General features: G+C 43.4%; 1 protein-coding gene and 1 long non-coding RNA gene across 12 annotated transcripts in view; one reads left to right on the plus strand and one right to left on the minus strand.

Moving 5' to 3' along the window:
- TNFRSF10B (TNF receptor superfamily member 10b) overlaps positions 1 to 18,802 on the minus strand; it is a 50,334-nt gene extending 31,532 nt beyond the window's left edge. For all 11 annotated transcript variants that reach the window (XM_015144973.3, XM_077943233.1, XM_015144972.3 and 8 more), the window contains exon 1: positions 18,517 to 18,802. In XM_015144973.3, coding sequence (XP_015000459.3) covers positions 18,517 to 18,666 — 150 coding nt within the window. In that variant the 5' untranslated portion in view covers positions 18,667 to 18,802. The remainder of the gene's footprint in view (positions 1 to 18,516) is intronic.
- LOC144330748 (uncharacterized) overlaps positions 1 to 24,043 on the plus strand; it is a 37,263-nt gene that overhangs the window by 529 nt on the left and 12,691 nt on the right. Inside the window, exon 2 of the long non-coding RNA XR_013397169.1 lies at positions 3,001 to 3,045. This is a non-coding gene — a long non-coding RNA (uncharacterized LOC144330748). The remainder of the gene's footprint in view (positions 1 to 3,000; positions 3,046 to 24,043) is intronic.

The raw sequence follows: 24,043 nt of genomic DNA on the forward strand, positions 1-24,043 counted from the left end.
GTGAAGGCCTTTAAAAGGCCTTCATGTTTTTGGTTTTATTTCTCTCTCTCCTAGGGCCTTACCTTATGGTCAAACATTAACATCAGGTAAATGTGTCTATAAGGTTTTATTAAAAATTGGATTTAACATTAATAGTACACTAATGTAAAGGTGAAATGTGGCTTATTTAATATAAAAATTATACAGGAAGCATTGTTGAACATGAAATGGTGTTTGGCTTTCTTTGGGCTATATGTGCATAAATATGTTATTGGTATGTGTTCCAAGGTTATGGAAGACTCCTATAATTCTGATATATCTTAGTGTTTGTTATCAGTAGTAATTATAATTGTTATGTTAAAATTATTGTGTGCCAAGGCCGGGCGTGGTGGCTCAAGCCTGTAATCCCAGCACTTTGGGAGGCCGAGGCGGGCGGATCACAAGGTCAGGAGATCGAGACCACAGTGAAACCCCGTCTCTACTAAAAATACAAAAAATTAGCCGGGCGCGGTGGCAGACGCCTGTAGTCCTAGCTACTCAGGAGGCTGAGGCAGGAGAATGGCGTGAACCGAGGAGGCGGAACTTGCAGTGAGCCAAGATCGCGCCACTGCACTCCAGCCTGGGCAACAGCGTGAGACTCCGTCTCAAAAAAAAAAAAAAAAAAAAAAATTATTGTGTGCCACAGAGGTAACAGACAACCTTGTCGTCAATTGTGTCTTTAACTATGGCTACCCTAAAACTTTTTGTCATCCATAAATTTGTTGTCTTGTTTTTGTCCTCTTTAGAAGGTAGTTTTATAATTAGCTGTAAAGCTCTGACAGGTGCTCTTGAATGCAGGTTTCTGATAACTTTGGAGATTGTGACATCAGAATAGAGGAAAAATGTTCACAACTCTTGAAGAGTTAAAATGTTCATTAATATCAAACAGGACAAGAATTAACTGCATGAACTGAACTAATAGGAGACTGAAGTGATCTTTTTGACTTTTGGCTTAAAATGTTGCTAATCCTTTGTTTTGCTTTTCAGAGTCAAGGAAAACTTTTCTTTTGAGCTATTAACACCTTTTAACAATTAAGTACAGTATACTTCTATGAACAAAATTTGGAGCATATTTGTTTCTCTCTACCTGATTTTCTCCAGAATTTGGAAACTATTTGTGAGTATTCTTAAGTTATGGCAATATAGTTATTTGCATAAGTGCAGTAAGAATCTGTTTTCTTTTGTTACAAGACACAATTGGAAAAACTGGTTATTTTACCAAGGCTTTGACTTTGCTCTCCTTTAAGGAATCAAACTTGACTTACGAAGCCAAGAAAGCCCTTGGAAACTGGCCTCATATTTTGTGTACGTAGACCCTGTACAGGGTTTCTGACCTGTGGTAAGTAAAGATTGTCACTTTCTGACAGGCCGGGAACCCCAAGTTATCTTGGAACCTCAAAAAGAGAGGAATTTGCCCAACTCATAGGTATTTGATGGTACAAATCCATGGTTGGGCTCGGCTTTAAAAGGGTCTTATCTCAGATTCCTTCTATGGAACAAAGTTCTATCAAAGCCAATTTAAAAGGCGTATGTAAAAAATAATTATTCTTGCTGCACGGTATATAAATAATTAGGACAAGTACAATAAAGCAAACCAGTCCTACCATGATTTGTCTTTTAGTAAAAATGGGAAACTAGAGAGAGAAAAAATATGTTTCAAAAACTATAGTTACACCTGTTGTTAAATTCTAGTCTTCCTCAATGTTTTTCAGTTTTTATTATTTTCTACAGTTTGGATTAAATTCTAATTGTTCTGGCTGCAAATCTCAAAAATGTTTTCAATTTTTTCCTTTTTCTTTTCCTTTTTCCCCATTTCCCCTAACTGGAAATCACTGAAACCTAAGCTGTGCTTTCTTAAAGCCCTGTGAACTGAAAACTAGGTGTTTCAGCAGGCACTGCCTCTAAGCCCCTAAAACAGAGTGCTACCAGGAACAAATCAACCTCCTCCACTCCAGCAGTGTATCTGGTGACCCATAACGACGACCCTCTCTCAGCACGAAGTAGCCAGAAAGATTATGACGCCCCATCTCCCTACGATTCTCATGATAAATAAATATACAAGCATGATAGAAATCATGCACAAATTGACAGTGGGGATTGTGGCAGTCCAGTTTTCACTAATGCAGCCCTCCATCACAACTGTTTCAGTACTAATCAAGTGCTTAAGTTAACTATTAAATGCTTAAAAAAAAAAAAAAAAAAACAAGGCCAGTGCCCTTATACAAAGGCTGGAATGTAACAAAAGCCCATCAAGAGTTTTGCCTAGGCCTTAAAGCATGACAAAATAATAGAGGAATTCTTAACAGGACCCATTTAGGATTAAACCAGTTTTATTGGGGGTTTTGAAGAAACTCCCCAGGCCTCCACAAACAAGTGTATTGGAGGTCTGAAGGAACTCCCCAAACCTCCGTGGTTTAGCAGGAGACAAGAAAAGGGTAACAACCCCAGCACCTGGACCCATTTAGATTAAGTAAATTTACTGAGGCTCCAGAGGAAGATCTTCAGGACTCAGACCTTAGTTATAGATTAAAAGAAGTTAATCACATGTCTTTAGATGAATGCACTCTTACATGTAGACATATAGATTAGAAGGCATATAAACTCTGAAAAGCTTTGTAATTTTGAGTTGGTCTGGCAATAATTTCCAGGTCTTCTCCCTGTAACCAGTTACAGAAATAAAAACTCTCTTTATTCCCAGTTCATTGGCATCTCACGATTGGGCGGCAAGAAATAGCAGCCTGACCCTCAGTTTGGTCCAGGAACAGTATGGTGGTTCCTCAAAAAATTAAAAGTAGAATTACCAGATGATCCAGCAATCCCACTTCTGGGTATATATCCAAAAGAACTGAAAGCAGGGTTTTCATATTTATAATTTCATTGAAGCATATATATACTGTCCTTAGAGCCGTCAGTTTTAAAACTACAAATACAATATTACCTTAATGCCCTACTATAATAAGTAGATTTACTTTGTTTTTTCAGGACTTGTTTTTGCCTGATAAGACTCAGGAATTCCGAAATGTGAAGGTAAGTGTCTCAATTCTTTTTCTTGTAGCATGAATTAAGTGTATTTATCAATAACACTTATGACTATAGAATATAATAATTTGGCATATTATTCATATTACATATATATTATTCATGTATTACTTTTATTTTTAAAATAATTTAATTATGGCCGGATGCAGTGGTTCACGCCTGTAGTCCCAACACTTTGAGAGGCCGAGGCAGGTGGATCATGAGACCAGGACATCGGGACCATCCTGGTCAACATAGTGAAACTCCGTCTCTACTAAAATACAAAAATTAGCCAGGCGTGGTGGTCCATGCTTATAATTCCAGCTCTGTAATCCCAGCTACTTAGGAGGTTGAGGCAAGAGAATCACTTGAACCAGGGAGTGGGAGGTTGCAGTGAGCAGAGATTGTGCCACAGCACTCCAGCCTGGCGACAGAGCAAGACTCTGTCTCAAAAAAAAAAAAAAAAAAAAAAAAAAAGTTTAATTTGAGCTTTTTTTTTTTTTTTAAACTAATGAGATTATGGACATTAATGTACATTTTCTGGTAGGTATCTCTCTTTTTTCTTTTTTTTTTTTTTTGCTATGACAATTCCAACTTCCCAGAGACCTCCCATTTGCCTTTTCATTAGGGTAAAAGCTTTGCTCTCATTAAAGTACAAAGGAATTCTTTGGAAGCAGATTGTTTTAGTTTTATAGTAGAGATGCATTTGATCATTTTAATGTGTAATCTTTTTGCACTATTCAGGTATAATTGTTTTCCTTTCTTTTATAATGCATAAGTTTTTGTGTTGTTGTTTTTTGAGACAGTCTTGCTCTGTCCCCTAGGCCGATGTGCAGTGGTATGATCTCTGCTCACTGCAACCTCTACCTATTGGGTTCAAGCAATTATCCTGCCTCAGCCTCCCGAGTAGCTGGGATTACAGGTGTGTGCCACCACGGCTGGCTAGTTTTTGTATTTTTTGTAGAGACGTGGTTTTGCCGTGTTGGCCAGGCTGGTCATGAACTGCTGGCCTCAAGTGATCCACCTGCCTCGGCCTCCCAAAGTGCTGGGATTACAGGAGTGAGCCGCCGCGCCCAGCTATAATGCATACATTTTCTCACCTTTGAGTAACAGTAAAGTTCATTTATATGTCCATCCCAAGATGACTTCAGTGCAAATGCTTTGACAGTACCTGGGTCTACAGATCATACTTGGCCTCTAAATCTTTCTTTTATATTTATTTATTTATTTGTTTGTTTATTTATTTAGAGACTGAGTTTCCCTCTTGTCGCCCAGGCTGGAGTGCAGTGGCGTGATCTCAGCTCACTGCAACCTCCGCCTCCCAGGTTTAAGCAATTCTCCTGCCTCAGCCTCCCGAGTAGTTGGGATTACAGGCATGCACCACCATGCCCAGCTAATTATTGTATTTTTAGTAGATACAGGGCTTTACCATGTTGGCCAGGTTGGTCTCAAACTCCCGACCTCAAGTGATCAGCCCACCTCGGCCTCCCAAAGTGCTGGGATTACAGGCATGAGCCACCGTGCCCAGCCCAAATCCTTCTTTCTGTTATTAGTAGAAAAACAATATAGAGTATTGGAATATCCTTATTCTGTTTTGAGTCCTAATTACTCATTTAGGTTTTTTTTTTCTTTTTGGAATCCTAGTTGCCTAGATGTTGGTTTTTGTTCAATCCCACCCAACAATATATTTGATTTGTTCTTTTCTGCCTAACCTGACAAACTTTCTTGTGCTTCTTCTTTGTTGGTTAGTTTTGTGAAGGGAATCATCATTTAAGACCACTGTTTACCTTTTTTTTTTTTGAGGAGTCTTGCTCTGTGGCCCAAGCTGGAGTGTAGTGGCATGATCGGGGCTCACTGCAACCTCCGCCTCCCAGGTTCAAGCAATTCTCTTGCTTCAGCCTCTCAAGTAGCTGAGATTACAGGCGCCCACCACCATGCCTGACTAATTTTTGTATTTTAGTAGAGGTGGGGTTTCGCCATGTTGGCCAGGCTGGTCTCAAACTCCTGACCTCAAGTGATCCACCCACCTCTGCCTCCAGAAGTGCTGGGATTACAGGCTTGAGTTACCTCGCCTGGCCGAGATCACTGTTTCTATGCTTGTTTTACACTTCATGTATTTTGAAGTGCATTAATTTACTTAGCATTCATGACTTGAATAATTTCACCAAATAAATACTTTTTGGTAATTTGTAATGAGTTCTTCCAGTTCTTATACTTTGCTTGGTACTTGTCATAAATATGTAAAGGTAAAAGAAATAATTTTTCTGTATTCTGGCAAGCATAATTTTATGTAATGAATCGTTCATTTTTTTCTTTAAAAAAGTAGAGTTTCAAACAGATATTGGTACACTCATGTTTATAGCAGTATTATTCACAACAGCCGAAAGAGGGAAGCAATCTGTCTCCGTCATATGAATGGATAAATAAAACGTGGTACATGCATACAATGGAATCTTATTCACCTTAGAAAAAGGAAATGCTGACAAATGCTGCAACATGGGTGAACCTTAAGGATATTACGCTACATGAAATAAACCAGTCAGAAATGATGAATACTGCCTGGGCGCGGTGGCTCACACCTGTAATCCCAGCACTTTGGGAAGCCGAGGCAGGTGGATTACCCGAGATCAGGAGTTCAGGACCATCCTGGCCAACATGGTGAAACACTGTCTCTACTTAAAATACAAAAATTAGCCAGGTGTGGTGGTGGGCGCCTGTAATCCCAGCTACTCGGGAGGCTGAGGCAGGAGAATCATCTGAACCCAGGAGGTAGAGGTTGCAGTGAGTGGCAATCACACCACTGCACTCTAGTATGTGTGACAGAGCAAGACTGTCTAAAAAAAAAAAAAAAAATGCAAATACTGTATGATTCCAATTATATGAGGTACTTAGAGTAGTTAAATTCATAAAAACAGAAAGCACGGTAGTTGTCAGAGGCTGGGTAAAGGGGAGAACTAGAAGCTGTTTAATGGGTACAGGATTTCACTTCTGCAAGACAAAAAGTGTTCTGGAGATTGGTTACACAACAATGTGAATGTTAACACAGCTGAACTGTACATTTAAAATAGTTATGATGGTAAATTTTACTAAATATGTGTAGTAATTTTATCACAAATAAATAGCTTTTAAAAACAGGTACCTGATAAGCTGTCTCCAAAATATCCTGTCAATGCCCCACTAAATACCAAAGAGTCACAGACAAGAGAAAACAACAGTACAGCTATTCAGGAGAGGATCTCTGTGCTATAAATGACATAAGAGCTATTGGAGAAATTTGGTGGTGGTGGTGGTGGTGTGTTTTTTCTGTTTTTTGTTTTTTGTTTTTTATTTTTTTAGATGGCATCTCGCTCTGTCACCCAGACTGGAGTGCAATGGCATGATCTTGGCTCACTGCAACCTCCGCCTCCTGGGTTCAAGCGATTCTCCTGCCTCAGCCTCCCGAGTAGCTGGGATTACAGCTATGTGCCACTGCACCTGGCTAATGTTTCACATTTTTGGTAAAGATGGGGTTTCACCATGTTGTCTAGGCTCGTCTTGAACTCCTGACCTCAAGTGATCCTCCCACCTCGACTTCCCAAAGTGCTGGGATTACAGGCATGAGCCACTGTGCCCACTATATTGGAGAAATTTGAATAAGGTCTGAGGATTAGTTGTAGTAATGTGTTGATGTTAATGCTCTCATTTTGAATGCTATGTCATGGTTATGGGGGAGAATGTTCTTATTTGTACAAAGTATGCACCAAAGTGTTGAGGAATGATGTGCATGAAGTCAACACCGAGTTTTCAGATGGTTCAGCGAAAAGTATTTGTGTAGTTTTTGCAAATTTCCTGTAATTTTGAGAGTGTTTTAAGATAAAAAGTGAAATTTAGACTATAAAAGTCAAAATGAAAACATTTTGTTGAGCTCAGTTCAACTGCCTGAATTTAAGCAAGACAAAATGCAGCCCTCTTCCATAAAAGCCTGTCCAGTATTTAGTGACAGCAAAGCTAACATGTGTCCCTCAAATTGTCCCTTCCTCTGGCTGGGCCCCCCCGGCTTCAGACATCTATGTCCCCTTTCTCTGCCGTCACATTCCTATTCTCTCTTGTCTTCCCTGGCTCTCCTTCTGATAGGTTCTCTCCTTTGACATTTTATTATGAAAATTTTCAAGCACTCAATAAAGTTTACAGATTTGTGCAATGAATACCCACAACAGCAAAATGCGTATATATTATATACACATATAAAATATATAATTTAGACTGTTTATATATATATATTTAGACAATTTAGACAGAGTCTCACTCTGTAACCCAGACCGGAGTACAGTGGCATGATCTCAGCTCACTGCAGCCTCCGCCTCCCAGGTTCAAGTTATCCTCCTGCCTCAGCCTCCCAAGTAACTGGGATTACAGGCACACACCACTATGCCTGGCTAATTTTTTTGTATCTTTAGTAGAGATGGGGTTTCACCATGTTGGCCAGACTGGTCTTGAACTCCTAACCTCAAGTGATTGAGGCCTTCCAAAGTGCTTACAGGCGTGAGCCACCACGCACGGCCAAAATGCATAATTCTCAAGTGTACCATTCAGTAAGTTTTGATAAATTCATACACATGTATAACCCAAATCCTTCATTTAAAATCATACAACATGAGGATAACCACAGAAAATCCCTATAGCCCCTTCTCAGGTAATCCTAATTGGCAACACCGCTCGAAGAAGTGATTAGTTTTTCCACGATCAATCAGTATTGCCAGTTCCAAAATCTTGAATACATATACTCATCTTCATGAGCCTTTTTTTTTTTTTTTTGACCGAATCTTGCTGTGTCACCCAGGCTGGAGTGCAGTGCCGCGATCTCACCTCACTGCAAGCTCCGCCTCCTGGGTTCATGCCATTCTCCTGCCTCAGCCTCCCGAGTAGCTGGGACTACAGGCGCCCACCACCACGCCCGGTTAATTTTTTGTATTTTTAGTAGAGACGTGGTTTCACCGTGTTAGCCAGGATGGTCTCGATCTTCTGACCTCGTGATCCACCCGCCTTGGCCTCCCAAAGTGCTGGGATTACAGGTGTGAGCCACCGAGCCCTGCCTTTGTGAGCCTTTTTAAACTCAGCTTAATGTTTTCAGATTCATCTGTCATTCTATGTATGAGTAGTGTTGCTTTTTTTGTTGATAAACAAATTTCATTGTATACGTATGCCCCGATTATGCCATGTGCTTATCTATTTTTCTGCTGATAGATCTCTGAGCCATTTTCAGCTTTTGGCTATCAAAATTAAGACTGCCATAGAATATTCTTTTACAAGTTTTTTTTGTGGACATATGTTTTCAATCATCTTCCATTTCGGCTGGGCGCAGTGGCTCAGGCCTGTAATCTCAGCACTTTGGGAGGCCAAGGCGGGTGGATCATTTGAAGTCAGGAGTTCAAGACCAGCCTGACCAACATGGACAAACCGTGTCTCTACTAAAAATACAAAAAAATTAGCTGGGCATAGTGGCACATGCCTGTAGTCCCAGCTACTTAGGAGGTTGAGACAGGAGAATTGCTTGAACTCAGGAGGCAGAGGTTGTAGTGAGTCGAGATCGTGCCACTGCACTCCAGTCTGGAAGATAGAGTGAGATCCCGTTACAAAAAAAAAAGAAAGATTTTGTCCATTTCACCCACGTTATCAAATGTATTTATTAGCCTAAAGTTATTGATAAGATCTCTTTATTATCCTTTTAATGGTGCATAGTTTTTAATAATAAACCATTAACTCCTGATTAACACTGGTACTTTGTGTTCTCTTTTTTCCTGTTAGTCTAGTTAGAAGGTTATTAATTTTGTTGATAGTCTTAGAGAACAAACTTTTGATTCAGTTTGATTCTTTTTATTGTTTATATTCAATTACATTGATTTTTAACGCTCCTTGTTATTTCCCTTGGTTTTAATTTACACTTACATTTTATAATTTATTAATGGGGTTCTTCAGGTCATGGATTTTATTCAGTGCTTTTTTTCTTAATAGCTTTGGTGAGGTCTAATTCACATAATTAACAATTATATTCACATAATTCACTCATTTAAAGTGCATAGCTTAATGGTTTTTAATATACTCATAGAGTTATGCCACCATCACTATAATCAATTTTAGGACATTTTCATCACCCCCAAAAGAAACTCTATATCATTAAGGGCCATTCTCCATTTCCCTTAACTCCTATTCTTTTAACAGAACCATTGAAAGCTACACATTTTACTCTAAGAACCATATTAGTGGCCGGGCGTGGTGACACACACCTGTAATCCCAGCACTTTGGGAGGCCAAGGCGGGCGGGTGATGAGGTCAGAAGTTCAAGACCAGCCTGACCAACATGGTGAAACCCCGTCTCTACTAAAAATATCAAAATTAGCTGGGTGTGCTGGTGCGTGCCTGTAATCCCAGCTACTCAGGAGGCTGAGGCAGGAGGATCCCTTGAACCTGGGAGGCAGAGGTTATAATGAGCCGAGATCACACCACTGCACTCTAGCCTGGGCAACAGAACGAGACTCCATCTCAAAAAAAAAAAAAAAAAGAGAAACATATTAATAGCTTCCCCACAAGTTTTGATAAGTTAAGTTTTCATTATCATTTATTTTGAAATATTTTTGAATTACTTTTTAATTTCTCCTTTGAACCATGGATTATTTATAAGTGTGTTGCTTAGCATCCAAATTTGGAGGTCTTTATAGACATTCTTATCTATTTCCAATTGAATTTCATTGAGATCAGAGAACATACATTATATGAGTTCTCTTTTTTAAAAGAGACTTTACTTAGACTTATTTTATAGCCCATATTTATAGCATATCTTTCCATTTATTTTTGTATTCTTTAATTACTTTCAGTAATGTTTTATAGTTTTCATTGCACAAGTCTTCCACCTCCTTGGTGAGTTTACTCCTATTTTATTATTTTTGATACTATTGTAAATGGATTTTTTCCTAATTTCTTTTTTTTAATTGTTCATTGGTAGTGTATAGAAATGCAATTGACTTTTCCAGTTGATTTTGTATTCCGCTTCTTTGATGAACTCATTTTAGTATCATTAAAGAAAAATTAAAAACACAGTTTAGATATACCCCATGGCAATCACCCATAACCATGTAGCCAAAACTTAAGACATCCTGATATCCCTGAAACATTAACTGTAATCATGAAAAAAACCCACAAAATGTAAGTTTTACACCTTCGTCATGATGTAATGTGGTTCAGTGAAATTAAATCAAGCAGTGATAGAAAAATCAGCTTAAACAGCTCTGATTGCCTTTTAAAAGAATGTAAATTCATAATAGTCAATCATGAAATTGTCAAAATACATCCTCCTTTATACAGTGTCCTATACCTACTGTAAGGCAAGTTTCTTACCACTTGGTTTGAAATCTCCCAGATTGCAATCTGTCCTGTCTCTGACTGAACAACAATAAATTTCAAAACTTTAAAAATTTGATATGATTTTATTTTTGGCAGTTTAATTTTTGTGAACTTTTGTGATTTTCTACCAGTAAGATCATATTATTTGAAAACGCAGATTTTACTTTTTCCTTTATAGTTCAGATGCTTTTATTTCTTTTTCTTGCCTAATTGTTTTGGCTAGAACTTCCAGTACTATGCTGAATGGCAAAGGTGGGTGGGTATCCTTGTGTTGTTTTTAATCTTAAAGGAAAAGCTTTCCGTCTTTCACACTGAGTATGATGTTAGCTGTGAGGTTTTCTTACATGGCTTTTATGATGTAGTGGGAGTTTTCTTCTATTCTTAGTTTGCTGAGTGTTTTCATCATGAGAGGGCTTTGAATTTTATCAAAGGTTTTCCCTGTATCAATTGAGATGATCATGTGTCTTTTTCCCCCTTCATTCTATTAATGCAACGTATTACATTGTTCAATTTTCATTTCTTGAAACATTCCTGCATTCCGGAAATAAATCCAACTTGGTCATGGTGTATAATCCATTTAAGGTACTGTCGAATTATCTCTGATAGTATTTTGTTAAAGATTTTTGCATCCATTAGGGATATTGGGATGTAGCTTTATTTTCTTGTAGTATCTTTATCTGCTTGGGTATCAGAGCAATGCTGGCCTCACAGAAAGAGTCAAGAAAGGTTCCCGACCGGGCGCGGTGGCTCAAGCCTGTAATCCCAGCACTTTGGGAGGCCGAGACGGGCGGATCACGAGGTCAGGAGATCGAGACCATCCTGGCTAACACGGTGAAACCCCGTCTCTACTAAAAAATACAAAAAACTAGCCAGGCGAGGTGGCGGGCGCCTGTAGTCCCAGCTACTCGGGAGGCTGAGGCAGGAGAACAGCGTGAACCCGGGAGGCGGAGCTTGCAGTGAGCTGAGATCCGGCCACTGCACTCCAGCCTGGGCAACAGAGCGAGACTCCGTACCAAAAAAAAAAAAAAAAAGAAAGGTTCCCTTCTCTTCAAGTTTTTGAAAGAGTTTGAGAAGTAGTGGTATTAGCTCTTCATTAAAATTAATTAAGCTGGTTAGAATTCACTAGTGAATTCTGTCAGCTTAATTAATAGTTTTGAAGAATCAATGTTTGTTTTGTGGATTCTCTCTATGGTTTTTCTTTTTTTCTTTTTCTTTCTTTCTTTGAGACAGTGTCTCACTCTGTCACCCAGGCTAGAGTGCAGTGATGTGATCTTGACTCACTGCAACCTACGTCTCTGGGGCTCAAGTGATCCTCCCACCTCAGCTTCCCTAGTAACTGGGATCACAAGTGTGCTCCACCAGGCCAGGCTGGTTTTTGTATTTTTTGTAGAGACAGAGTTTGGTCTCAAACTCCTGGCTTCGAGCGATCCTCCTGTCTTGGCCTCGCAAAGTGCTGGGATTATAGGCACGAGCCACCACGTCCGGCCTCTACTGTTTTTCTATTATCTGTTTTATTTATTTTTCTTCTAATAATTATTTCCTTTATAATGCTAACTCTGGGTTTGGTTCATTCTTTTTCTAATTCCTATATTTGTAAACTTTGCTTGTAGATTTAAGGTCCTTCTTCTTTTTTAATTAAACCATTTCTGGCTATAAATATCATAGGTAGAATCAGATACTATATATGCTTTTCTGTCTGGTTTCTTTCAGCATAATTATTTTGAAATTCAGTCATATTTTCATGTGCATCAGTACTCTGTTCCTTTTTATTACTGAGTTGTATCACAGAATTAATATGATAATATCATAAAATGTAGGAGACTTGAAATAATACAGATTCATTCACCTCCACTACTGATTCTTTCTGCTATAGTTGTCTCAGGCATGTACATATGTTACAAACCCTACAAAGTGTTACATTATTTGATATTTTCAAGAAAGTAACAGGAAATAATCATTCTTTATAGGTGCATTTATATTTCTATTGCTGATGATCTTCTTTCTTTCCTTAAGATCCATGTTTCTAGCTGGGCGAGGTGGCTCATACCTGTAATCCCAGCACTCTGGGAGGCCAAGGTGGTGGATCACCTGCGGTCAGGAGTTTGAGACGGGCCTGGCCAATATGGTGAAACCCCGTCTCTACTAAAAATACAAAAATTAGCTGGGTGTGGTGGCAAGTGCCTGTAATCCCAGCTGCTCAGGAGGCTGAGGCAGGGGAATCGCTTGAACTCAGGAGGCAGAGGTTGCAGTGAGCCAAGATTGCGCCATTGCACTCCAGCCTGGGCAACAACAGTGAAACTGTCTCAGAAATAAATAAATAAATAAATAAATAAATAATCCATGTTTCCATTTCATTTCCTCTATTCAGATTGAAATCTTTTAGCATTTTGTGTACTGCAGGTCTGTGAGCAGTGATGTGTCCATACGGTCTCCAATAGCACATTCAGGTTCCTAATTCTTTTTTTTTTTTTTTTTTTTTTTTGAGACGGAGTCTCGCTCTGTCGCCCAGGCTGGAGCGCAGTGGCCGGATCTCAGCTCACTGCAAGCTCCGCCTCCCGGGTTTACGCCATTCTCCTGCCTCAGCCTCCCGAGTAGCTGGGACTACAGGAGCCCACCACCTTGCCCGGCTAGTTTTTTGTATTTTTTAGTAGAGACGGGGTTTCACCATGTTAGCCAGGATGGTCTCGATCTCCTGACCTCGTGATCCACCCGTCTCGGCCTCCCAAAGTGCTGGGATTACAGGCTTGAGCCATCGCGCCTGGCCTCAGGTTCCTAATTCTTAAAGCCATTTATGCCCATTTACTCCTTATTTGGTAATGACCTCACCCAAGTATCAGATTAGAAGCACTAGAATCCGCCACGAACCTCTTTCCTCTTCTTACCAAACCCATTGCATCACTGGCCTGCATTATCATCATTTCTCTGAGATCCGCCTCAGCTGCCACTTGCCTTCTTCACGATAATGCAACCTGACCCTCACCCTAACCACTAGGACCCATCCCAAATGCTGCCCAGGCCACACTTGAGGTCACCCACCTAATCCACTCTCCACTGGGTGAACAATGATCTCTAAAGGGTGGATCTGATGGGGAACGTCCCCAGTGAAAACTTGACAATGGCCTTGGTGACTCTGGATGTGCGTGATCCTCCACACTCTATTCAGATCCTGTGTTCTGTCCTTGGCCTGCCTGCCACACTCCCCACCTCTCACGTTTAACGCTCTCTATGAGCAGGTTGAGGACACAACATCTGCATTAGTGCAGCTTCCTAGAATCCACATTACCCATTCATTCACTCATGGAAGACATGTAGGCGCCTGGTGACCACATATGCAAGGAGCCATGGCATATCGGGAACACGACATGGCCCTTCCTTTCCTTAGCACAGTTTCCATTCACAAGAGCTGAGGCACAGCCATCATTAACCCCAAAGTCCACGAACTTGTGAAGAGTCTGGAGGGGCTGCTCAGGCAGAAGCGACAAATGCCATCGGTGGTAGGGACAGTAGTGGACATAAAGGAAAGAGTTCATGCAGACAGAATCCCAGACAGACAGGAAGCCAGTGTAATGAGGGAGGGGAGTAAAAACAAGAGAGGTACTGCTGAATTAATGTTGTAATATGATTACAAAAGGTAGGAGAGTTGAAATAATATAGATCCATTCATCACCATTCACTCTTTCTGCTGTGCAGGACAAGGCTGTGCCATCCGTGGGCCTCTCTGATTGAGGGAGAATGGGCATGTGGCCAGAGATGTGTGATTGTGTTGGGCCACAGAAATGGGCTCATGGGGGTGTCCATGGGCATAGTTAAGAGAGAGAAGGAAAACAAGAAGAAGGGAGGCCAGCGGTTTGGCTTATTCAGTTCTTGACCCATTGAATTCTAGGAACCCTGCCTCCTCCCGGACATGAGTCATTGGCGGGGCTTCCCTGTCTTGTGACTCACCCACCTGTGACAGAGGCTCCTTGCTTTATACCAAGTTTGAGCCTAATGCCTGCTAATATTTCTCATCAAAAATTAACCCGAGTAACCTCCTCTTTCTTCTCTGAGTCACCCACATCCTTAAAACTGCCCTGGATAATCACAGTTCCTACATAGGTTGTTGTGTGAACTGAAAGTGTTAATATGTGTGGAAAGTGCTTAGAACACAGAACTTAAACACATGCTCTGATTACTATGATCATTACCCGCAATGTTGATTTTAAGCAAACCATATTATCCCGGCCACACTACCATGACCTGCAGCCTTGGGACTGCACAGCCTCCTTCTGTCAGTCAAATATGGAGGGATGACATCTCTGGAGCCAGCACAGCCAATCTGGAGGTAGGGGAGGTGACAGTGGTGGGACCTCATGCTTCCTGATAGTTATTGAGGTCCCTGCTGTCATCTGCTCCACCGGACTGTGGGCTCCAGGGAGCAGTATTCACACAGGGCTCATTTGTCCTTCCCCAACTCAGGCACAGATTTTCCCAGAGTAAAGGGCTCCTCGTCTACCTGATAAATGAACCACTCCTACCCCCGCCGCCAAGCACAGACAGTGAGACTAGCTGTGGCCTTAGCTCACTGCATAAGGACAGCCTCCAGCTGCAGCAGGGGCAGAGGACCCTGTAGAGCTCTGTAGACTCTGTTGAGAACCACAGGCAGGAGCTTCCAGGGGCCAAGTGCAGGGCAGAGATTGGGAGAAGCAGCTGCTCCTTGCAGAGGACATGTCCAGTGTCTGCTGAGACGGACTGTGGGTGCCTGAGAAGAAGCCACCCAGGGAAGGGAAGATTAGATTGCGGCCCATGCAGGGCTAAGAGATCTGCATGTTCCTGTTCCCCTTCCCACAGTGGACAGACCACATGCCAGGGGTGCTGGCTAGTTACCATCAGAAGTTGACCACTATACCCTTAGTAGTTAACTAAATGAGCCTCTGAATAAGGAAACTGAACACAAGGTTAACTACATATGGTTATATGTAGTTAAAAGCTAGTATCAGAGGAGCAAACTGATCCTCAGTTTTCTAATTGTGACCAGAGTAATACTCAATAGACTTTGAAAGAACGCAATGATGTTCAGTACCTAAGAAAGCAAAATTCACAATGCCATGCAATAAAAAATTACTATGCATGGAAAAAAACCAAAAATGTCCCCACAGGCAGGAAAAAAAAAAATGCAGTCAACAGAAACAGTGGCATGATAACAGATATAATGGTGTTGATACATTAAAGACCTTAAAACAGGTCATCTAAAGCTTACAAATATACTCAAGGATATTTAAAAAAGAGAAAAACAAAACACACATACCCAAACTCACAGGCTGGGCATGGTGGCCCAGGCCCATAATCCCAACACTTTGGGAGGACAACGTGGGAGGATTCCTTGAGCGCAGGAGTTTGAGACCAGCCTGGGCAACATGGTGAAACCCGGTCTCTACTAAAAATACAAAAATTAGCCAGGCATGGTGGCAAGCGCCTGTGGTCCCAGGTACTTGGGAGGCCGAGGTGGGAGGATCACTTGAGCTCAAGAGGTTGAGGCTGCAGTGAGCTCTGACTGTGCCACTGCACTCCAGCCTGGGTGACAGAGTAAGACCCTGTCTCAAAAAAGAAAAACACATAGAAGATCAGGAAATAAATGAAAGATACTAAAAAAGCCAAAAGAGAACTTCTAAAGTTCAAAAAAAAAAAAAAAATCTGATATACAGTAGATGAGATTAACAGCAGGTTACATTCTGCAGAATCAGATCAATGAACTTGAAGAGCCCTCACTGGGAACTACTCAAAGTGAAGCACAGAAAATGATGGGGCAAAAAAAAGAATAGATACTAAGTTAACTCTGATACAAAATCTAACATTCTAACGTAAATGTATTAAGACCACGGTCACCAGAAGAGACAGACAGAGTATTTGAAGAAATAATGGCTGAAAATCTTCCAAGCAGAACATAAACTCGGCCGGGCACGGTGGCTCACGCCTGTAATCTCAGCGCTTTGGGAGGCCGAGGCGGGCGGATCACGAGGTCAGGAGATCGAGACCATCCTGGCTAACACGGTGAAACCCCGTCTCTACTAAAAATACAAAAAATTAGCCGGGCATGGTGGCGGGCTCCTGTAGTCCCAGCTACTCGGGAGGCTGAGCCAGGAGAATGGCGTGAACTCGGGAGGCAGAGATTGCAGTGAGCCAAGATCGCGCCACTGCACTCCAGCCTGGGCGACAAAGACGACACTCCATCTCAAAACCAAACAAACAAACAAAAAAACATTAACTCTAAAACCCCAAATCCAAGAAATTCAACATAACTCTGTTGTGGCTTCCTTCCTTCGTTCCTTCCTTCCTTCCTTCCTTCCTTGTTCAACACAACTCTGTTGTGGCTTCCTTCCCTCTTTTTTTTTTTTTTTTTGGAGTCTTGCTCTTGTCTCCCAGGCTAGAGTGCAATGGCACCATCTCTGCTCACTGCAACCTCTGCCTCCCGGGTTCAAGTGATTCTCCTGCCTCAGCCTCCCAAGTAGCTGGGATTACAGGCGCCCACCTGGCTAATTTTGTATTTTTAGTAGAGACAGGGTTTCACCATGTTGGTCAGGCTGGTCTTGAACACCTGACCTCATGTGATCTGCCCGCCTCCGCCTCCCAAAATGCTGAGATTACAGGCATGAGCTACCGGACCCGGCTGTCGTGGCTTTCTTTACAGAAAAATCTCCAAGGAGAACATAAACTCTAAAACCACAAATAAGAGAAATTCAACACAACCCAGTTGTGGCTTTCTTTACAGAAAAAATCTTCCAAGTAGAAAGAACATAAAAGTCGAAAGCCAAAAATCCAAGAAATTCTTTATAGAAAAAAAAAACACAACAGGGCAAACAAACCAAATCACTGCAAACCAGTGCTAAGAAAAATCATAAAAGCAGCCAGAGACCAAAGATCCACCACCCACAGAGAAGCAAGATGCCGTGGGAGCCTAGGCCCACAGAAACCACAGCAGGAGGGGGAGGCCGAGGCCCCTGTACACCTTCCTCACCAAGAGGATTCCGCCCTCCCTCCACTCAGAGGTGATACCCAGGACACACAGTGGTGTGGGGTGGAAACACTGAACTCAGCATGAGGTGTGTAACAATATCCCATAAAACTCCAGTGCTTCACACTGGTATTCTTTAGGCCAACACCAGCATTCTCTTGACCTTACTTTCACGCTTCCTCCTCTCCCTTCCTGCCCCTCTGTACAGTCTTGAGTTAGGTCTCGGCCCACAGACTTCCCCTCGCTGAGCTACGGTCTCCTCCTCTGTAAAGTGTGACGATTCACAATCTCTCCCGTCGCTGAGCACACCGTGCTGTTCCCTACAAAGCCGACCCTTTGTCCCTTCCCCATTATCACAGATCCTTGCCGAGAGGTGGCAAGAAAGGCTCTTGCCAGACCAAAATGCAGCTGCTGTTATCAAGCAGGTCAGGCCCCAAGTGCCACAGACTCCCTTCTCCTAAATCTCATTTTCCCAAGGAACCCCAAACACCGGCATTGGCTATGAGCGGCCCCGCGCGCGTAGGGGCGCAGCCGCTAAGGAGAGGAAGGGTCCTCTCCAGCTGCGCCCGCAACCGCTCCCGCGCGCGGAACGGAACCACTGGGACGCAGCGACCACAGGGGAGTTCTTCACTGGTCGCGGGTTCAAAGCGATCTGCAATGAGCACCTTTAGGAATTCATTCGAAGGCGCAAAAGGAAAAGAAATTAAGGCAGGAACTGATCGAGGAAGGAAGGGAGGGAAAGAAAGAAAGGAAGAAAGAGAAAAAGGGAAAGAAAGAAAAAGAAAGTAAGGAAAGAAAACAAAATCAAAGTCCGAGGACGTCTCTGTGGCTTCACGTGGCTTACTCGGGAATTCCCACCTTGTCGCGCACCCTCACTGGATTCGGGAATTTACACCAAGTGGAACGCGCGCTCTGCTCCTTCGCGGCCCGGGTCGCTCCTGCCCAGCCCGGGGACCCTGCTCTTCCCCCGACTCCGGCGACTGGTGCGTCTTGCCCGGACATGCCCGGCCGCAGGCGACCCGGGCCACGCACCCCCATAGTGTCCCCCTCTCTCCCTGCCCGCTCCCGGCGCCAGGAGCGCTCTTCCCCAGCCAGGGACCGCGGCGGGGACTCACCGACAGCAGGACTCTGGCGGCTGCAACGACGAGCACAAGGGTCTTGAGGACACGGAGCCCAGGCCTGGCTCCCCGCGCCTCCCTGGGTCCTGGGCCGCGCCCTTTCCGGGCCCCCGAAGCGGCCGGGGCGCTCTGTCTCAGTTGTCCCATGGCAGGAGGGAACGCTCTTCGCCCCCCAGGCCCGTAGGTTTCAACTCTTAAAGTAGATCGGACGTCAGTCCGTGTATTTTGTGGGCACAGAGATTGCGGGGTTCGCGGGACACGTGCTGATTTCTGTGTCCAGGATGAGTTGGGGCGGCGCGGCTGTACTTTCACAGCCCCCAGGCAGGCGTCATTCGGGGCGGGGCGAATCAGAGCCAATACGCAACTGCAAATTCCGCCACAGGTTGGTGACAAAAAATAAATAAATAATAAGCCTTGTCAACGTAACGCTCTGCAAGCCCGTCCAAGTGGGGCGGGGAGGGGAAGGTATCGGAAAGTAACCTTCGCCCTGGCGGCTGCGCCCCGGGCTGTGGTTTGTTTCTGGGTCCTGTCTGCGCCAGGACAGGCACCGAAACGGGGAGAATGAGTTGAGGGAGGCGCCTGGGGAGTTGATGCCTCCCAGGGTCGCGCGCTTGGCTGTGAACAGACAGGGTCTTGAGGTTCAGAGTCCGCTTTCCAGGCGCGTCCTGATCCTCTCCCCTTCCCAGGGGCACCTGTCCTTCCTGTTCTCTTGTTTTCTCTCTTTCTTTCTTCTTTCCTTCTTTCTCATTTCTTTCCTTCCTTCTTTCTTCCTTCTCTTTCTTTCTTTCATTCTTTCTTTTCTTTCTTTCTTCTTTTTCTTTCTCTTTTTCTTTTCCTTCCTTCCTTCCTGCTTTCTCTTTCCTTCCTTCCTTTCTTTCTTTTTTTTCTTTCTTTCCTTTCCTTTTCTTTCCTCTCTTTTCTTTCCTCTCTTTCTTTCTTTTTCTTTTCTTTCTTTTGTGTGGTTTATTTTTTGAGACAGTCTCTCTGTGGCTCAGGTTGGTGTGCCGTGGTGTGATCCCGGCTCACTGCAACCTCCGTCTCCCAGGTTCAAGCAATGCTCCCATCTCAGCCTTCTGTGTAGCTGGTACTACAGGCCTGCACCACCACACCTGGCTAATTTTTGTAGTTTTAGTAGGCATGGTGGTTCACTATGTTGGCCAAAAGACCATTGAACTAAGGCAGGAGACCACCCCTCATATTGTCTTATGCCCAACTTCTGCCTCCAAAGAAAGAAGAAGTAAAAACTAAAAGGCAGAAATGAAATCCATAGGCAGACAGCCCAGCACCATGCCCTGGTCCTGGTAGTTAAAGATGGACCCCTGACCTAAGTGGTTACGTTATCTATAGATTCCAGACATTGTATGGAAAAGCATTGTAAAAAATCCCTGTCCTGTTCTGTTCCGTTCTGATTACCGGTGCGTGCAGCCCCCTAGTCACGTACCCTCTGCTTGCTCAATCAATCACAACCTTCTCACATGGACCCCCGTTAGAGTTGTGAGCCCTTAAAAGGGACAGGAATTGCCCACTTGAGGAGGTTGGCTCTTGAGACAGGAGTCTTGCCAATGCTCCCGGCCAAATAAACCCCTTCCTTCTGTAACTCGGTGTCTGATGGGTTTTGTCTGCAGCTCTTCCTGCTACAGAACCCAACTTACGCTCACACCTAGTCCACAGATGTGTCTGTGTCCCTGCACCCTTGCTACACTTAGCTTTCATTTGTCACTAGTCTAGGAAATAAAACATGATACATCACATTGTTAGGTATTTTCATTCCTTCATGGTACTAGGGATTTTCAAGGATACAGGAGTTTTTGGTACTGGGAATAGATGACCAAGGGATCCAGACAAGACAGCAGTGGAGGGCGGCAGGGAAGACTGAATTCTCAGCTGTGCACTTGGAAAACCGTGGTCAGCTGGGGCCAGTCCCTGCCACCCACCATGCCTGTGAATGGAGATAAGGTCTCTGTCCTCAGGCTGTCAGGAGGACATCAGATGAGCCTGGAGCTGAGCTCAGTTCCTGACCCCAGGTCCTGGCTCTGTCAATGCTGGGCTGGTCCAATCTCTATGCCAGGTCCTTCCACCCCATCCCTCTCTTTATCAAAACAGGAATCAAGAAGATCCGAAGGCTCAGCTTTCAGGTTGTCAGAGTACTGAAACTGGAGGCTGTGGATGGCTGGGCCCTGCCATGCTCCCAGTCCAGCTTTGTGACTCTGGTGTGGCCCCAGCTCCTTCCTGTAAAATGAGGAGATAAAAATCTTCAGCAGCTCTGTGTAAACTTCTGCAGGCTCTGTTAACAGGTCTGGGAGGACAAATTGCATCCTCAGGGCTGGTGTCAGTCACTCTGGACTCTGGATCCCCAGGGCACATGTCCTCCACCCAGCAGAGGCTGCACCTTCTCCTACCTGCACCTCAGTACCGGCTCCCTGAGCTTGGGGCAGAAGCTTCTGAAGACTGGGGTGGAGCACCATGTGGAGAGGCCATGGAGGAACAGAGGAGCCAGAATTCAAATGAGGACAGCAATGGCACTGCAGGGTCACAGCCTGGTTTACCTGCCACGCTTCCAGTTGTCCTTCTGGTGGGCGCCCAGCCCATGCCCCAGTTTGAAGAGTGAGCAGGAAAGGTCTCAATCCACGTGGCCACAGATGGCTGTTCTCCCAGCCTCTACTGAGAGACCACGGTCCCGGTTCCGGTCCTCTGTCCTGTATCCAGGAGTGGCAGGGCAGTCAGGCTCTAGCTTCCAGGTTGGGGGTGGGGAGAGTGGGGACAGTGGGGACAGTGCCATGCCCTGAGCCTGTGCTGTTGGGCAGCTGGTGTCCTGCTCCCAGCCAAAGACTGCACATCTTCATGTAGTGGATTTTCCTAACAACCCGGGGAGATGAGGGTAGATCGTTTTCCATGTTTTACAAGGGGCAAAATGAGATTCAGGTGCAATGTCTCCAGCAGTTTTGGCCTCACCTTCTGTATAATAGCAGCCATATTTGGGCCTCTGCAGGGCTAGAGTTCTCTGAGCAGCTGCTTCTCTGATCTCTGTCCTGCACTTGGCCTCTGGGAGCTCCTGTGGGTCCTCAGCAGAGTCCACAGGGCCCTCCCTTTGCTGCAGCCTGGAGCCTGTCCTTAGGCAGTGAGCTGAAGCCACCACTGCACTCACCTCATGGGCTTTTGGGGAAAATGATTCACCCAGGAAGTAGACAGTGAGCCCTTTACTCTGGGAACACCTGTGCCTGGGGTCTGCTGGCGGCAGGGAGGACAAACAAACCCCATGTGAATCCTGCTCCCCGGAGCCCACAGTGTGGAGGGAGAGGTGACACTAGGGGACATATAACTAATAGGAGGTAGCATGAGGGAGGCCTGAGAGCTCACCACCCTGGCCTCCCCCTCCTCCAGAGAGGCCGTGCTGGAGGGAGGCCGTGCAGCTGTAAGGCCATAGGATGTGGTATTGTTGGCCTGGAAGATGTGGTTTGATTACAGCCACCAATGAGGGTCATGGAGGGAAGCTAAGTTCCCCTTTAAGTGTTGGTTGGTTTGTTTGTTTGTTTGTTTGTTTGTTTGGCTGGGCCTGAGAATTAAATTGACATAAGACAGATCCACAGGAGAAAAGCACACAAATTAATATGAAAATTTTACATGGCACAGAAGATATAGTGAGAGTCAGTTACTTATATACTGAATTAGACCAAGTAACTTGTGAAGAAGCAAGTAAATATGTGGAGGCTAAAAAGATGAGTGATTCTATTCTTTTTTTTTTTTTTAAATATCTGCTCCTTTAAGGAATAAAAAAGACAAGCTTACCTTTTAAAATGTATTTTATATATGTATACAATCTAAATTTATTTTTCTCTCCTTATCCCTGAATACTTTATTATTTTATTTTACTTTAAGTTCTGAAATACATGTGCAGAACATGCAAGTTTGTTACACAAGTATATATTTGCCATGGTTGTTTGCTGCACCTAACAACCCATTATCTAGGTTTTAAGCCCTGCATGCATTAGGTATTTATCCTAATGCTCTCCCTCCCTTTGCCCCTCACCCCCTGACAGGCCCCAGTGTGTGATGTTCCCCTCCCCATGTCCAAGTGTTCTTATTGTTCAACTTCTACTTATGAATGAGAACATGCAGTGTTTGGTTTTCTGTTCCTGTTTTAGTTTGCTGAGAATGATGGCTTCCAGCTTCATCCATGTCCCTGCAAAGGACATGAACTCATTCTTTTTTATTGATGCATAGTATTCCATGGTGTATATGTGCCACATTTTTTTATCCAGTCTATTATTGAAGGGCATTTGGGTTGGTTCCAAGTCTTTGCTATTGTGAATAGTGCCACAGTAAACATACGTGTCCATGTCTCTTTATAGTAGAATGATTTATAAATCCTTTGGGCATATACCCAGTAATGGGATTGCTGGGTCAAATGGTGTTTCTGGTTCTAGATCTTTGAGGAATCGTCACACTGTCTTCCACAATGGTTGAACTAATTTACACTCCCACCAGCAATGTAAAAGTGTTCCTATTTCTCCATAGCCTCACCAGCATCTGTTGTTTCCTGACTTTTAAAATAATCATCATTTTAACTGGCGTGAAATAGTATCTCATTGTGGTTTTGATTTGCATTTCTCTAATGACCAGTGATGATGAGCTTTTTTTCATATGTTGGTTGGCCGTATAAATGTCTTCTTTTGAGAAGTGTCTGTTCATATCCTTCACCCACTTTCTGATGGTTTTATTTTTGTTGTTGTTGTAAATTTATTTAAGTTCCTTATAGATTCTGGATATTAGACTTTTGTCAGACAGGTAGCTTGCAAAAACTTTCTCCCATTCTGTACATTGCCTGTTCACTCTGATGATAGTTTCTTTTGCTGTGCAGAAGCTCTTCAGTTTGATAAGATCCCATTTGTCAGTTTTGGCTTTTGTTGCCATTGCTTTTGGTGTTTTAGTCATGAAGTCTTTGCCCATGCCTATGTCCTGAATGGTATTGCCTAGGTTTTCTTCTAGGATTTTTATGGTTTTGGGTTTTACATTTAAGTCTTTAATCCATCTTGAGTTAATTTTTGTACAAGGTGTAAGGAAGGGGGTCCAGTTTCTGTTTTCTGCATATGGCTAGCCAGTTTTCCCAGCACCATTTATTAAATAGGGAATCCTTTTAATAGATTGTTTGTTTTTGTCAGGTTTGTCGAAGATCAGATGGTTGTAGATGTGTGGTGTTATTTCTGAGGTCTCTGTTCTGTTTCATTTGACTGTATATCTGTTTTGGTACCAGTACCATGCTGTTTTGGTTACTGTAGCCTTGTAGTATAGTTTGAAGTCAGGTGGCGTGATGCCTCCAGTTTTGTTCTTTTTGCTTAGGATTATCTTGGCTATATGGACTCCTTTTTGGTTCCATATGAAACTTAAAGTAGCTTTTTCTAACTCTGTGAAGAAAGTCACTGGCAGCTTGATGGGAATAGCATTGAATCTATAAATTACTTTGGGCAGTATGGCCATTTTCATGAAATTAATTCTTTTTATCCATAAGCATGGAATGTTTTTCCAT

The sequence above is a fragment of the Macaca mulatta genome, chromosome 8 (genome assembly GCF_049350105.2).
Source record: "Macaca mulatta isolate MMU2019108-1 chromosome 8, T2T-MMU8v2.0, whole genome shotgun sequence".
Lineage (NCBI taxonomy): Eukaryota > Metazoa > Chordata > Mammalia > Primates > Cercopithecidae > Macaca > Macaca mulatta.